The following is a 17303-nucleotide window of genomic DNA, read 5'->3' as shown; positions in this document are numbered from 1 at the left end:
TTCAAGAATTAGCGATAATGTATTACCTTCTACCGACACTGTCTCAGGGGCCGGAGGCAACACTACAGGGGTAGGAGCATAATCTACAGAAGGAGGGTTAGCAGGAGAATAATTTAAATCTTGCCTACCTGAAACACTCCTGGAGGAAGACCTCCTTAACCTATCTCGCTCAAGTTTCTTAAGATAGGTTTCATACGCCTTCCATTCCGACTCTGTTAATCTCTCACACTCCTTACAACGACTTTCAAACGTACATTCATTCCCCCTGCAAACTTTACAAACAGAATGTGGGTCTACTGAAGCTTTCAGTAGCCTACCCCTACATTCGGACATAGAACAAAATCTAGCGCTAGCAGAACTAGACCCTGACATCTTGATCAAAGAAAAATCAATACCAATTCAAATCAAACCAAAGTCAACGTGTGCCAAGCCACCGATCCAATTCAGATACCAAAGAAAAACCAAAAGGGATACTCAAGTAGCTAGTAAGTTTCCAAAATCTGGACGGAGGTGCTGCAAACAGGTGTTTTCAGCACCGGCGACAGAAAAATTATGAATAGAAAATGGGAATGATTCCTGATACCCGCCTCCCAGCGGCGGGAATGGGTACTAACCACCTGACTCCCACTGCGTGTGTCGTAAGTGTTTAAATTTCTGTCGGATTTGGAAAAATACAGCTATATATATATCTGACAGGTAAGTTTCATGAACAAAAAGAAAATTATGAAACAATTATATTACCTTCATCCAAAGTTTGTTTTTAATTTCTACACCTAAAACAATTTTCCTAAACTGAAGTGTTCCTTTAATGGCCAATCTATCTTTATTCTACTAAACAGTAAGTATCAGATTTTTCTTAATAAAAACTAGAGTGAGCACTCCCTCTCCCTCTTACTCTTAGAAAGTAAAATTATTTTATCCAACACTGCTTTTAAGATACATGAATAATCTTTTGGCAAACCTTTGGCATAAAAAAAAATATAAATCTCTATAAATACTATTACCACTAGGCAACAAAAGTTATCATTATCAACATAAAATTTTGACATCAACTTTTCCTTTCATGGGGTTAGATGTTAATAAAATGCATTCTCTCCTTTCTTCTCTAGCCTAAGCTTACTCTCACTGAACTCCCATCAACTGTAACAAAAGCAACAGAAGAATAAGTGCAACAGTAAATGTGCAATAACCCCCATTATTAGAATGAAAGAATAATGCTGACAATAAGGAATACAACATGAAGAAAATAATCTTGTCAAAAAAACAGAAAAAATTTCAAGAATAAAGCATTAAATGATACCATAAATTAGTATGTATACAATGCTTCTGTATGTTTAGAAATAGGCACATTAGGAGATATACACACAGGGGAGAAATATGAAACTATAAAAACTGAATAACTAATAAAAAAAAGTGATTCTCATTCACACAGAAATACAAATTCAGATCATACTAAAATCTGTCATAACTAATTACTGATTACATAAATACAGACAACACAATAAAAAACATGCAATCTCTATACAGTACTATCATTACCATATATACAAACCATTATGATTATGACACTCATAATCATTTCAAGATACTGCAAAAAGTATGTTTGCATTTCAGCCAGAATGAGAGAATAATGAAAAGCTACAGGTCACAGATTATGTCCCTTCCTGGAGTAGCCCATCTTCACTTAATAACTCCAGCTGCAATCAAAGTGAAATTTTCATGATTTTGGGAGAGTTTACCATTTTTGCAGAAAAAAGAACATAAAACACTGGGTAATACACTATCAAAGAATGCAGCAAGATTTAATTACTGTACATACAATCCTTTTGTGTATGGAAAGTATGCAAGACTAAGACCTGTACTTGCTATGATAAGTTATTTATATAACATAACACTGTTGTGAACTTCATGCTTTAACTATTCAGAGAAGAATCTTATAATTTACCATTAAAATTTACAGTTTTTTGCATCACCACATGCATGAAATATACAAAAAACTTAACCCTTTTTAACTCTGATATACTGTGCAATATGTTGTGAAGGATGACTAACATACAAATTTCATCCAATAAAACACAAGAAATATCAAAACTGTCCAGCATAAAAGATCTCATAACTTTCAAAAGATTTGTCTTCAAAAATTTTCAGACTTGCTCACTTCAAGACCAGAGCCTGTACATTTCCAAAAACGTTCAAAACTTACTTGCATGTGACCTTACCCTAAATGAAATAGATCTGACATCTCCCCCTAGGTTACAAAATGTTTAGGAAAACCTAGTTATGAACATTTGATTATGAACACAGACAGAATGTGTTTGTCAATACAACAACATTAAATCCTACTCTTGCGGTACACAGCTTGGAACTTCAGGCTGAGGAAGGCACCCTCCACTTGATGACTGGCTCCCAGCACGAAGGAGAATAGGATGGTTGGTAGTTATAAGGAAATTTGCACTCAGAAGGAGAGGATACTTCACTTCTGGATCTAGCACCATTACACGAACCTGAATATAATCAGTTAATCTAGTTACAATTGTCATATTTAAATACATACCTAAGTACAGTACAATGTGACTGACTGTAGTTAGTATAGTTACAACATTATATTTCAAAACCTTAGTATAATTCAAGTGACTTGAGGTGGTGCTTATGTGACATATTTGACAGCATATAAGACACTAGAATATATTAGAAGCATCTTCATTCCAGCATGGCATATTCAAGAAAAGGGCTTTTAGTTTGCATTACATTACAAAACATTAACTAAAGCCCCAGTGAGGCTTATCACATTGTCAGTATCCATTTGCAAAAGTCAAATATGTAGTGCAAATGTATTTAAAATTAAGATAATTCTAATACATCTATTACTTCATTTACTGTATCCAATTATATTTCTTAAAGTATTATAAAATGTAAACATTGTAAATCCTACGCCATTTGCATTCTGATAATACATATTTACATTCTCATCATAACCCTCTGCTAATTGAGTTTTATTGACATCATCATTGCCAAGAGTTGCCAAATTATAGCTTTCAGAATAATAGCTGCTGAAGAAACATAATTTTAGAGATGGGATTAACCAGGTGTAACTTGTAGCCTTCAAGATAGGCTACTACCTCATAGCCTGTTCGGTCTACTGTTTTTTGTCTACTACATAAAACAGTAACTTGCTAATGTGAAACTTTATAGTTAGGCTATCACCTAGTCTAGGTTACTGTCTAACCAATCCAGATTACTTAATTCCCTTTTAAGGGTATGCACATGATAGCCTACAGTACTAAGACTATGCTTAAGTATACAGGCTATATAAAAGGAAAATGTCTGTAGCCTTTTATCTAATCCTACAGTCTTTGATGTAAACTTAGGCTTCAGCCTAGGCTCATAGCCTAATAGGATATGTCTTTAAATCTTACCTTAATTCAGGTTACCACCTAATCCAGGTCATTTTAGTTCACCCTTAAGGATATATAATCCAAGGTTATATGCTACAGACAATATCTACTACAGTCTAGCTAACTTATTCTCATTGAATCAACGTAGATTGTAGGCTACTACCTATACTATGTTTTTTTCCATCTGTCCATCCGCCTGTGGTGTTTTCGCATGGTAACACTGCGTCCCGGGCTTTAAATAGTTACGCTATGTGTAAGTTTTAGGTAAATAAAAGGATATCTGGGTGTACATTTCCAACTGAAAGTTTTCCAATAATTTACAGTATGCGAATTACACCGTTAATATTCGAATTAAGGTTATTATTATTGTTGAATGTAAGCTGAATGTAACTATCTAAAGCCCGGGACACAGTGTTACCATACGCAAACACCTCACGCTGGTGGACAGATGGAAAAAACAGAGTACAGTAGGCTATTGCCAATATTGTTATCTGAAAGGATTATCTATATATATTATTAATAATAATAATTGTGAACCGTTTCTTTAGACGAAACTTCTAAATAGAATGATAAACTCTTCAAAACAATTTGTGGTTTTACAAATAATGATAATAAATTGGGAGAAGAGCTGACGAGTGTTAGTAAAAACACTGGTTTACGGCTTTTCAGGCACAATAAAATAACTGTTCCACAATCTAAACTACAAAATTTTGAACTAGAACTTCAGATTATGCACTTTGCTTTCAACTTAGGTGTTTCCATGATCCTTAGTAATGAAAACAATAAGTGAAGAATAAAATTTTCAGAGCTCTGGTTTGTTTACCGACCAGGAAAGGAGTAGTGTCTAGGTCTGTTTTTGGTTGTTTGCAGGTTTTGACATATATAAACTGGGTTCAGCATTTGCTGAGCATAAGAGGAAGTGACCTCTTATCCTGAGTCCATTTATACTCTGTCATGTGTTATAATGTTTATTATTATAACACAATACCCTAACACAATATCCGGCCACAAGACCAGGTAAAAGAGATTTATTTGACGTTAGTCTGGTCACCATGGAGCTTTGGATAGACCATGAATGTGTAATCCTTGAGGACGAGTGTGACTATGCAATCAAAAAACCCTAATATAAGCAGCAGCCTATAATAAGTGCAGTGAGAATCCTCTAAGAAATCCTTTAAGATTTCTTAGAAAATACTAGAGGTACTACTATTAACTTAAACCATATAAAACAGTACTAGCTTGGGTTAGTTAAAAACATTAGTTCATATAGACTAGTCTGAGTGGCATAACAATTAGAATTAAAATTTCACATAGCCATTGCAAAAGAACCAAGTTTATGTAATACAGTTATATTATATAAGGGCTTTAAAACTAACCTAAACCTGAAAGGGTTTAAGTTACCAGAGATATTTTATAAAATGTACTAAAACTGTACCCTTATAGTCAAATTGACCTGTAAGATGAGATACACTAATGATACAGGGATTTACAGGAGTGTCCCTGATTAAAAACAATTTCTATTAGTAATTAGTTTCTGATAATAACTTAGTTTCTGGGCTCAGCCCGTGTCGCTTTGTGAAATGTCCTTTTAGCACACATTTCTAAGGTAAATATTACTAACATTACCAAAAAACTAAAATGGAATGTCAGAGTATTCTGACTCACTCACCTTATATAAAAAGGTGTCGGTATGGTTTCTGGGGCGAGTGAAACCACTACCACGGGTCTCTTACCATTTAGATCCATCCTTCTACAAAATCCCCCTACTCGAGAGGGCCGACACACGGCCTACACCAGCAACTACTACTACTAGCGCTCCCGACGCCATCACAAGCGCCTCTAGCGTTCATCCTTTCCGTTTGCACCATCTTGCACGCACGTGTTTTTTCTTGCTGTGATTTTGTGCTCGCTGTTTTGGATTATCCACTCATTATGGAACTTCAAGCCATCCCCGCAGCTAAGTTAAGTACTGCTAAAGTGTTTCACTTAATTTTAGCCAGCCAGGGTCCGTTTAACCGTTTTTATTAAGGTTTTTAACGGCGCCCTCCACGGCATGGCTACCGAGTCGTCCCAGGCTGCTCGCCCCCCGTGTTTCATTATTTCATGCTTCTTCGGTCCCCCATACTGTGGTAGCCTGAACCTAGTAGTATATATTCACATTTTATGTGTTGTGCAAGATTTATTCTGTGCTTAGTTTTGTTCACTTACTCACGGGGATTCTAGTTCGATTGAGCTCATAGCCTACATCACCCTTAGCTCAGTGTTCATGCATGCATGTTCCTTGGTTTAGGTCTGTTAGGCATACGTACTTAGGACATCTGTCCTTTCTTTTAGTCCTGCCACCCTGGCTGCCGCCTTCCGTATCTACTTATCGGCAGAGGCCAGCTCCCGAGTTGCTCGACGCCCTCCCTTCTGGGTCGGTTAGCCTAGCTTCTCCAGGACGTTGCTTTCTCTCTATCTGTTTATTTATCTTCTCTCCCCGTGTTATCTTAGGCTTTATTTGCATGCTCAAGACGGTTAGAGGTAGCCTAGGCTACCTCAGACCGCCGGGCCTGTCTTACCGCATGGCCCTGCCACGTTCACGGCGAGCCAGGCGATCGCCATGAGCCACCCAGCTACTGTCCACTCGCTTCCTCCCCCCCCCCTGGGAGGGGGGAAGTACCGCTCGCTCACGTTGCCCATGGCAACCATCCGAGGTCCCTCCCTTCTTCCCCCTCCACAAGGGGGGGGATACGGGAGTTAGCAGGGGAACTTCCGAGGCTGACTCAGCTCATACCGCTCTCACCCCTCGGTTCCAGGGGGGGTCTTTTGTGCGTTTGGGCTCGGCTGGCCGCGCTCGGACCTCCTCGGGTTCCATTCAGCTCTCTCTCTCACCCCGAGTCACCACCCTTCCCACCACTCCGACAGCGGGCTCCGCTGGCTCCGCCAGTCATTAGGGATGGTGACTGAGAGAAGCTCCGCCACATGCACCTCTTTTATATTGCCTTATTTTACGTCTTATTATTTGTTATTATTTGTTGTTCTGTTTCGCTAAGCCGGCGGACCTCCCGCTCACCACCCGGGTTCTCCGCCTGCCTGCGAGTTTTTTGTTACGGCGGAGCTACGCTCCTCCGACTAGTCTTTATTAGCCTCTTCATGCTCCTCCCCGCTGTCCTCGTACTCCTCGCTCCGGCGTATAGGAAGGTAACTAGTTTGGTGAAACTCCTTATTCCGGCAACACCGGAATCGTACTGAAACTAGTATACCAGCTCTATTGGACACCCACCACTTACCAGGAGAGCAAGAAGAGGCTAACCCCTATGTTACTCACTCCGGTATCCTCCGGTGTTACAATATATCACTTTCTGGACTTGATCCAGTTACTCAGTGTCGATACTCATGTATCTGTTCACTTACAGGCCACCCATTGCCAGGAATCTGGATGCCATGCCATCCTACAGGACCCCTGTGGGCACAAGGTCTGCTGGACCCATGCTGTCTGCACTATCCGCTACGGGGACATAGCGGTCTGGCACCACGAGAGTTGCACAATCCGCAATGATCTTGTAGATAAGTTTACCTCCGGTGTAAGTATACTCCGGAGAACGAATGCTATATAATTTGGCCTATATGTATACAGTCCTAATAAGTGATATATTTTTATATAAGCATATAATTTTTAGTTCCCTAGCCTAGTGTTTATACTAACCTTCTCTTACAGGCTGTTCAAGCCATCAGGGATGCCGCGTCAACCACCTTGAAAGCCTGGGTTGGAGGATTCGGGAGGAACGTTACCAAGGGGCAGCCCTACATCCTCGACAAGAAGATGGCAGCCCTGATCTTCCCCAGCGGGAAGACAACCTCCTACGTTGACCTGGCAGCGGCGGCCCCGTACATCGCCACCATCCAACATCAGGTGGCCCAAGCCTTGGCAGACCCGGGGAACTATGAAATTGTCGACGATGTGGCGACTCTCAATATAGACCGAGAGCCCATGGCGGTAGGTGAAGCAGAAAGTATGTTAGATGAGGCAGGTTTGTTGGGGGCTCAAGGGCTTCCCTTGGGTCCTTCTGGATCGACTTCTCCTATCCCTTCTTCCACTTCCTTTCAAGGATTTTCAGAGTGAACTTTCGGTCAGACCGAAGTCCACCCAAGCTATCCCTAAAGTTAAGGGAAAGCGAGAACCCAAGACCCTTGAGAAGACGCTGCCTAAGAAGTCAGCGCCTTCTACTTCTCATAAGTCTCCGGCTCATCATCCCGGAGCAGAGAAGCCGAAATCAACAACCTCTCACTCTAAAGGGTCCAGAGGCAAGTCCTCGAGGGACAAAGCTCAGCTCCCATCTAACCCTGAGCTTTCGACCTCCACGGGGACTCGCCCTAAGACTCCCGGCGGATTTAAGGAACCTAGTCCCTTTGATACAGACGCCTTCACTGCAAATATCATGCAGCAGATGGGAAGCTTTGTTGGAAACTTAGTCCAAGACAAGTTTCAAGAGATGCTGTCTCACATCTCAACTTCCTTCGAGGAGTCAGGCCAGTTGATCCGAAACATTTCGGAAAGGCTGGCCAACCAGGAGAACCTGATTGCAGGTCTCCGAGAGAACCCGTCGGCAGTTCTCCCACAGCCCGGCATGACAGCTCAAGCCCTGCCAGACTACAACACCCTCCCCCCTTATACGGCGAGCAATCCTTGAAGGATCTCGTCCTATGCCCCCTTTAAGGACGGGATGCTAACGTTGGCGGACTGTGGTACTCGAAGACTTGAGGACTTTGAGTTCCACCCAGCTGATTTGCAACCCCCCTTCATTGGTTACGCCCTCCTTACAGAGGCAGCGATGAGGAGGGAGGATAAGATCCCCAAAGAGACCATAAACTTCGGTCGGGATCAAGCTCAACGAGATTGGCTGAGGAGCCTAGAGGAATGGGAGTGCATCAACACCAAGATGCAAGCCTTCAAGAGCGCCTTTACCATTTTTGTGGTGGACGGAGAGACCCCTATTCCGTTCACCACAAAGGTGGCGGAGTTAACTCTTCAGGCCACGATGAGGGACGAACCGATGCCTCAGCTCCGGGAAACGGAGCCCACGTCTCTCCTCTTCCCAGGTACCGATGACCTTTGGTCAGACCTTCCAGCCACCTTTACGGTAGGAAAGCTGAAGCCAGATTGTGCTATAACACAATTAAGTGAAAGGCTCCCCAGGCTCCCAGACAATCTCATACAAGCAGAGTTTGACGCTAGAACCAGATTAGGGAGATCTCTCAATACCCTGATTATGACAGAGGTTTCAGCCATTACATATGGTAACGAACCTCTGTTTAAGCTGATAGCCAAGTCACATCTCCATACGGTACAATGTGACTTGTACGACTTCGTGGTGGCAAGACGTAATTGCAGAAAACACGTCCTGCAGGAAGCTACCATCCGCCACGAACCTAACAAGTTGCTGGCGGCTTCGATCTGGGGGGCTGACCTTTTCCCAGAGTCGATAGTTAACTCTGTTCAACACGAAGCAACAAGACTCAACCAGAGTCTTAAGTTCGTTGGGGCCTTTCAAGCAAAAGGAAGCCAGACCCGACTTCCTCAGCTAAAAAGCCTAAAAAGCCGAGGAAATTCCAGCCTTTCCAGGCTACCCAACAACAGCAGGTAGTGCAGGCAGTGCCAGTCTCACAGGTGGCACAGCCTTCCACTTCAAAGGCCCAGACTCAACAGCTGTTCCTACTTTTAACTTCTCAGGGCCAAGCTTCCACCTCCTTTGCGGTCTCCCCGGCCTTCAACCCAGTGTTCGAAGGCCAAGCTTTCCAACCCTTTAACAGGTTCAGGAGAGGCAGCAGGGCTAGGGGTGCCTTTCGCCAAAGAGGTGGCGGAAGAGCAACCAGCCGGGGGAAACACCTACGAGGAGGACGCGGGTCACGACCTGCCCCAAGTCAGTGAGAACCCTCAGGTAGGAGGGAGGCTGTTCCTTTATCGTCACAGATGGGGGTTCAGCAATTGGGCACAAAGCTTTGTGTCCAAAGGACTAGGGTGGAGCTGGACCAAAGGTCCCCCTCCATCCAAGACCTTCTATCAACAACCGACATCGGAATTCATGGAGTATGCCCAAGAACTCCTTCAGAAAGGAGTAGTGTCAAAAGTCAACCATTTAAAGTTTCAAGGTCACTTATTCAGCGTGCCAAAGAAAGGCTCAACCAAACGAAGAATAATCTTAGACTTATCCCCTCTAAACTTATTCATTCGTTGCGACAAGTTCGAAATGCTGACTATCTCGCAGGTGCGGACCTTACTTCCCCGTGGGGCCGTCACCATCTCTATCAATCTTACAGACGCATACTATCATATCCCAGTGGCAAGACACTTCTGCCCGTACCTAGGTTTCAGGCTAGGGAGTCAAGCATTCTCCTTCAAAGTAATGCCCTTCAGGTTGAACGTGGCCCCCAGGATATTCACGAAGGTGGCAGAGACAGTAGTTCAACAACTAAGGTCTCAGGGGATAATGGTAGTTGCGTATCTGGACGATTGGCTCGTTTGGGCAACGAGCATCGAAGAATGCCACAAAGCAACGGTCAAGGTAATACAATTTCTGGAACATCTAGGGTTCCAGATAAACAAGACCAAGTCCAGGCTAACACTGGACTCTCGCTTTCAGTGGCTCGGCATTCAGTGGGATCTGAACTTCCACACTCTATCAATTCCGGCGTCTAAGAGGAAAGAAATAGCCAAAGCAACCAAACAATTTCTCAAATGCAAACAGACATCAAGGAGAGGCCAGGAAAGAATCCTAGGCTCTCTTCAATTTGCCTCAGTAACAGATGTTCTACTGAAGGCAAAACTAAAGGACATAAACCGCGTTTGGCGTTCGAGAGCAAACAACAAGTCCCAGGACAAATTGTCAGCCATCCCGGCGATACTTCGCAAACGACTCCGCCCCTGGGCGGAGGTCAAGAATTTATCAAAATCAATTCCTCTCCAGTTCCCCCCTCCGGCGTTAGTTATCCACATGGATGCTTCACTAAGCGGCTGGGGAGGATACTCTCAGTACAAAAAAGTACAGGGGACTTGGTCCCCTCAATTCCGTCAGCTCCACATCAATGTGCTGGAAGCTATGGCGGTATTCCTCACTCTGAAGAGACTTCTACCAGCATAGGGATCTCACATCAAGCTGGTATTGGACAGCGCAGTAGTAGTACACTGCATCAACAGAGGAGGCTCCAAATCAAGCCATGTGAACCATGTCATGATAGCCATATTTTCTCTGGCAGCCAAGTACAAATGGCACCAGTCCTCCACTCACCTAGCGGGAGTAAAGAACGTGATAGCAGACGCCCTGTCTCGCTCAGTCCCTCTAGAATCGGAATGGTCTCTGGACAGGCGTTCATTCCTGTGGATCTGCCAGAAAGTTCCAGGACTCCAGGTGGACCTTTTCGCCTCAGAGTCGAACCACAAGCTTCCCTGCTATGTGGCTCCCAACCTGGACCCTCTGCCTTATGCCACAGATGCCATGGCCATAGATTGGAATCAGTGAAAGAAAGTACACATCTTTCCTCCAGTGAATCTTCTTCTGAAAGTTTTGAACAAACTCAGGACTTTCAAGGGACAAGTTGCCCAAGTAGCCCCCTATTGGCCCAAGAGCAACTGGTTTCCACTCCTATTGGAATTGGGTCTCCGGCCTCAACGGATTCCCAATCCCAAACTATCCCAAGTAGTGCAAATGAAGACTGTGTTCGCTTCCTCAGGAATTCTCAAAACCCTAACTTTATGGACTTCATGAAGTTCGCGGCTAAAAGGGATGCATATATCGATCCTCAAAACATCCTATTCCTACAATCGGATAAAAGAGAATCGACCCTTCGTCAGTATGACTCAGCCGTTAAGAAACTAGCCAAATTTCTGAGGGGAACCGAATCTCAAACCATGACTACCAACCTGGCCATTTCCTTCTTCAGGTCTTTATTTGAAAAAGGTTTAGCAGCCAGTACTATTACTACCACTAAGTCTGCTCTAAAGAAAATATTCCAGTATGGTTTTAAAATAGATCTAACAGACTCCTATTTTTCTTCTATTCCTAGAGCTTGTGCTAGGCTCAGACCAACAGAGAGACCTAGCTCAGTGTCATGGTTCTTAAATGATGTTCTCAAACTGGCTTCAGATACTGATAACAACTCATGCGGTTACTTACCCCTCCTAAGGAAAACATTATTTCTTTTAAGTCTAGCCTCAGGAGCCAGGGTATCTGAACTGTCGGCTCTCTCTAGAGACTCGGGTCATATAGAATTTCTCCCATCAGGAGAAGTTCTTCTCTCTCCAGATCGTCAATTTTTGGCCAAAAACAAGGGCCCTTCAATGAGATGGGCCCCTTGGAAGATCCTCCCTCTTCCTCAATACCCCTCTTTATGTCCAGTTACGGCCTTACGAGCATTTCTGTCCAGGACAACCATGAGTTCCTCTGGCCCTTTATTTATAAGGGAAAAAGGTGGCACTATTTCTTTAAAAGGTATTAGGCAACAGATCCTGTACTTTATTAAACAAGCCAACCCAAATTCATTCCCCAAAGTCCATGACATTAGGGCAGTAGCTACCTTGATCAACTATTTTCAACATATGAATTTTGATGATCTGAAAAAGTATACAGGCTGGAAATCGCCGACAGTATTCAAACGTCACTACCTTAAATCCTTAGAAGCTCTTAAATTTCCAGCAGTGGCAGTGGGAAACACAGTTTCTCCTGACACTGCCTAAGTAGTTTAGTAATAGATCCAGATCTCCTTTCTACCTGCCTCACTGACATCCTTTCTGTAATCCTGCCACCAGGTACTCCTCCCTTTTTTAGCCCTAGCTGCCAAAAAGGGCACTTATTGTGATGTTTTCCTTATTTTTTTGCTAGGATTACTCACACCTATAAATAACCTGTTATATTGTATAGTTTTAAGGTTATTATAAGTTGCCATAATTAATTTTAAGTATGTATTATAATCTTTGTAGTTGTAAGTTTCTAGATTATAGTACTTTAATATCAATTGTTTTTCATTCTTCCCTTACTCATGTTATATCCTCTTTCAAGCTTGTGGCCATTTCTCTGGTACTATTTCACGAAGCGACACGGGCTGAGCCCAGAAAAGGAATTTTGACAAAGGAAAAATCTATTTCTGGGCAAGGGCCCGTGTCGCCCAGTGAAATCCCACCCTTCTTTATACCCACCCTTGGGCCCAAGCTTGACAACCTAACTCCAAGGATGACTGCTAGAGGCGCTCGTGATGGCGTCGGGAGCACTAGTAGTCGTAGTTGCTGGTGTAGGCCGTGTGTCGGCCCTCTCAAGTAGGGGGATTTTGTAGAAGGATGGATCTAAATGGTAAGAGACCCGTGGTAGTGGTTTCACTCGCCCCAGAAACCATACCGACACCTTTTTATATAAGGTGAGCAAGTCAGAATACTCTGATATTCCATTTTAGTTTTTTCTCTGGTAATGTTAGTAATATTTACCTTAGAAATGTGTGCTAAAAGAACATTTCACTGGGCAACACGGGCCCTTGCCCAGAAATAGATTTTTCCTTCGTCAAAATCCCGTTTTTTCCCTACAGGGCCACCACTAGGCATGACCCCTCAGTTAAAATGTTCTGCAACAAATTGCTCGGTTCACTTTTTGCCAGTGAGTATGACCCATACCACCTGTCATGAATATTATCCTTGGAAAAATCAATACAAATTTGCTTGGTTGCCAAATAGTATGTGCAAAATTTGTAGTGTGCTGTAGGTAGCAAGCTTTAAGGATGAAACCACCCATTTTAGGCTGTCTTGATGGGTCCTAGGGTTCAGTAAGGGTGAAGATGGGTGAGATTATATCTATCTGACAGAACTCCAGCAGCGTCCTCAGTACTCCCCAGGTTAATCCTGCAGAGGAAATAGAGGAATCCTCCCTTGGAGGTGAATTTCTTATAAAATATGAAGTTGATATTGATACTGAAAAGACCTTGCTGAACACAGGATCTGGGACACAACTTCCAACTAACCATGGGAGAAATTTTCTAGAAGGAAGTCAATTCCCCATGCAGTTTTCAGAAGCTGTACAGGATCTTTCCCTCAAAATGGCACAAGGATCCACCTAACCCCAATGAAAATAACTATAGTTTCAGAGGGGTATAGTAACTCAACCAGGACCTCTGGCCCTTGGGGAACAGGCAGTTATAGTTTACACGTAGATGCTCAGTCAGGTTATGCAAGCTCCCTCAAAAGGGATACACAGTTTGCAGCATTTGTTCAATTCCGTAAGGTAATAAGAAGTAACATCAAGGATTCTCTTGCCATTGAATGGCAACATACAATGGACATACTACATGATTCTGAACAGGAAATTAAAGAAATCAAGTCAGTGATGTACACTCCAAAAGTGTAAAAGTACTACATCCTGCAACACAAATGGGAGAGTGGAAACCAGATCTGCCCAACCAAGGGCTAACAATATAATCCCAACTTGAACCAACAAAATGGCCAGCTTGGACAATGAAACTTATGATCAAAACATAACAGGGTCTTCAAGATCCTCCCCTGATAGTACTGATAATCCTTGGTGAGATGCCTCCGTGGGCATTTTCTCTCTTGATATACTATGTATCTAATCATTGAGAGAAAAACTATGATCAAAGTTGTACATGTGGAGTTTAGAGACCGGGCAGCATTTCCTAATGCAGAATGCCTGATACCACCTTCGCCAAAAATAGAGAAACCTCAAAAGGAAACAGTTCTCTTACCTGGGAATATAGCACTGAAAGCTGTAGATGACACCCTTTACCAGGTCAACGGAAAATGGATCTATACTTCCATTATGAATAAAACCAAACTTGCTTATCATGTACCCCCAGCCTTCTGCCCCTTCACTTTTAAAATAATTAACCACCTGAAGGCAGACTTTTAGAATTGTGTAGTAACTAGAAAATGGGAACCAAAGGCAGAACTAAAACCATTTGCCTCAGTCATCCCAGTTTTAAAAACTCCACCAAAGATTGGGCAATGCTTCAACTCCCTTTTGACTGGAAAAAGCTCCCCTTAGATGTTGCTACGCAGCAATTTGGTGCCCCTATGAGAAGAATCTCAATTGAGACATCATCATCAGAATTTCATGCTAGGACCCACCTCCTCAGTATCTTAACCTCTTCCATCTTGCTAGAAGTTGCCAGCAAAAGGCTTCCAGGAGAATCCAAGACAATCTTTGCTGTCTTGGCTAAAAACCTTATGAGAACCTTATGGGAAGCACTCTACGACTTTTTAGACTGGTACATACAAGCGCGAATGGAGACAATTGAGTATTTCAACAATTCATCTCCCCAACATGATTGCTTTATTACAGTCTAACCCGTTCTGCAGGGATCTGTTTGAGGATTCTGTTGTAACTCAAATCAACGAGCAAACACGCCAACAAAATTGTACTGTGTGCGCTCTTCTGGGAAAAGAATTCAGGAAACCAAAAGCCTAAAATTTCCTCTTGCCCAATCCAAAAATGCCTTCAGACATCTCCAAAAGTTTTCCTCATAAACAGGTAGGTGGTCAGAAGGGACAACTACCTTCACAGGGACAACAACAACCTCATCTGCAAGGACATACTTTTCACAAGATCCAAAAACTGTCATATACTAAAAGGAAAACCAATAGTACCAGATTGTCCATCAAGGGCAAAGGTAGAGGGAGAGGGGATACCAGTAGGAATTCTTTAGTCGGGGGTCGGCTTCAAAGACATCGGGTGGAAATGATCTCATCACCCCACCCTGCCACCTTTAAAGAGGTTCTTTTAAAACCAGACCTCTCTCTGGAAGATTATGTGCAGAAGTCCGTTAAAGGGAGCCAAAGAGAAATGTGCGTATATTCGCCACCAAGCATGCCTCTGCAGTGTTCCCAAAGAGAATTCTGAATGAAGAGTGATCCTCGACCTATCGACACTGAACAAGTACATTATTTGTCAAAAGTCTTGGATGACTACCTTTGCCCAAGTAATACATTCAATCATCCCAAAAGGGACTTGGTCAGTTTCTATAGATCTGAAAGATGCATACTGGCACATCCCTATCGCCGTTTCCTTCCTAGGGCTTTAGATATGGAAAAATGCACAGTTTCATAGTCATGCCATTTAGGCTAAACCAATGCGTATTGCCCCAAAAATCTTTACAAAATTAGTAACAGTAATTGTCCGAGAAAAGAAGGAATACAACTAAGTTTCCTAGATGACTGGCTAATCTGGGAGTCCACAAGAAAAGTGTGCTTGAAAGACCTAAGAGCAGTGATCAACAGACTCCAGTCAAAAGGTTTTAAAATTAATTGGAAAAATGGGATTGTGTTGAGATACTATTCATGGCCTGTTGTCTCTCCCCATCAAAACTCAGAACAGAATAAGAAAAAATCTCAAAAATGTTCCTGATGGAGCCAAGTTTCCAGACGTCAATTAGAACGTATGATGGGTCTGCTGCAGTTTGCGTCAGTAATAAATCCAATACTCAGATTGCAACTGAAAAACGTCAACAAACTTTCGCTATTGCATGCAAGGAAAAAGATGCAAGACCAATCTCACAAAAAGAATCAGGAAGTTGGGGAGATACTTTGTACTTGAGCCCCGAAGGAATCTCTGGCAAAACAGGTCACCCTGACCCCTTCATCTGTACATCTGTAAGAGTGACAATACACACAGATGCCTTGTTGACACGTTGGGAGAACATTGGGAGGATTGTCAGGTGGCAGGGATGTGATCAGCTACTCTGAAAAATTGTCACATCAATTTCCTGGAGCTGATGGTTGTATTTTTCTCTCTCAAAACACTCAAACCGCCAGAAGACACATATTCTGTTGGTTCTAGACAACAAGACTGCAATTGGGATCATACTCAACTCCTCTCAATATGATAATGCTAACCATCCTTTGGATGATACAAGTAAAGAAGTGGCACCTGTCTGTAATTCACCTCATAGGGTCTCTCAATGTGACAGCAGACTCATTATCAAGGAAAACAACAGCTTCAACAGAGTGGACATTGGACAACCACTCTTTTCAAACTATAGCCTACCTGCTTCCACAACTGTTAGTGGACCTGTTTGCTACATACAAGAATCATAAACGTTCAGTATATGTGTCTCCAAATTTGGACAATCATGCAACAGCAAGAGACGCCTTCCTACAAGACTGGAACAAGTGGAAGACAATATATCTTTTTCCTCCATTGTCCCAGATGTCAAAGGTTTTGAACAAACACCAAACCTTCAAAGAAACAGCTTACCTATTTGGCCCAAACTGGCCAAACAGGCATTGGTTCCTATTACTTCAACAACGGGTGAAAAGATCAATTCCACTACCATCCAGTTCTATCCCTAAAAGTAAGAAGGAAAGTCGTTTACACATCCTCATTTCTGAGCCAAGACCTTCACATGTGGAGTTTTTAAATATCTACTGTGAAAACTACTCACCCAATATTGCTAGGTACCTATTGCAAAAATTATGGACATTATCTATCCAGCAATACCAGTCCGTGTCGAAGATATGGTCAAGATTTCTATAGAAACACTTTTAAATTTTCTTATACAGGCAGTCCCCAGTTATTGGCAGACTCAGTTAATGGTGATCCGGTTTTATGGCGCTTATCTAGTGCTGTAAAACTGGTGATTTATGGTGCCATAATGGGCCGAGTTTCAGTTGAGTTTCGGTTATCGGCGCCATAAGGGGCCAATAATAGTTATGGCACCACAACATACCTAGCAGAGGCACCATTAACTGGTTATCACCGCCTTTAACCGATACTTGGCACCATAAATTGCAGAGTTTCGGTTCAAGGTGGTTTTCGCTTATCAGCACCCCTCCAAGAATGGGACGCCCGCCGATAACCGGGGACTGCCTGCAGACCTCTTTGATGACAAACATCTTGCAATTACAATAATCATGGCAGAAAAGGCAATGTTGACAGA

At 42.7% G+C, this 17303-nt stretch overlaps 1 protein-coding gene across 1 annotated transcript in view; it reads right to left on the bottom strand.

Annotated features, from left to right (window-relative positions):
* Positions 1-626: 626 nt before the first annotated feature.
* LOC135202108 (protein germ cell-less-like) overlaps positions 627-17303 on the bottom strand; it is a 184185-nt gene continuing 167508 nt past the window's right edge. The window contains exon 12 of the mRNA XM_064231362.1: positions 627-2504. Within this exon, the coding sequence (XP_064087432.1) occupies positions 2340-2504 (165 nt within the window). The 3' untranslated portion in view covers positions 627-2339. The remainder of the gene's footprint in view (positions 2505-17303) is intronic.

The sequence above is a fragment of the Macrobrachium nipponense genome, chromosome 23 (assembly GCF_015104395.2).
Source record: "Macrobrachium nipponense isolate FS-2020 chromosome 23, ASM1510439v2, whole genome shotgun sequence".
NCBI lineage: Eukaryota > Metazoa > Arthropoda > Malacostraca > Decapoda > Palaemonidae > Macrobrachium > Macrobrachium nipponense.
This window is presented reverse-complemented; position numbering and strand designations above follow the sequence as displayed.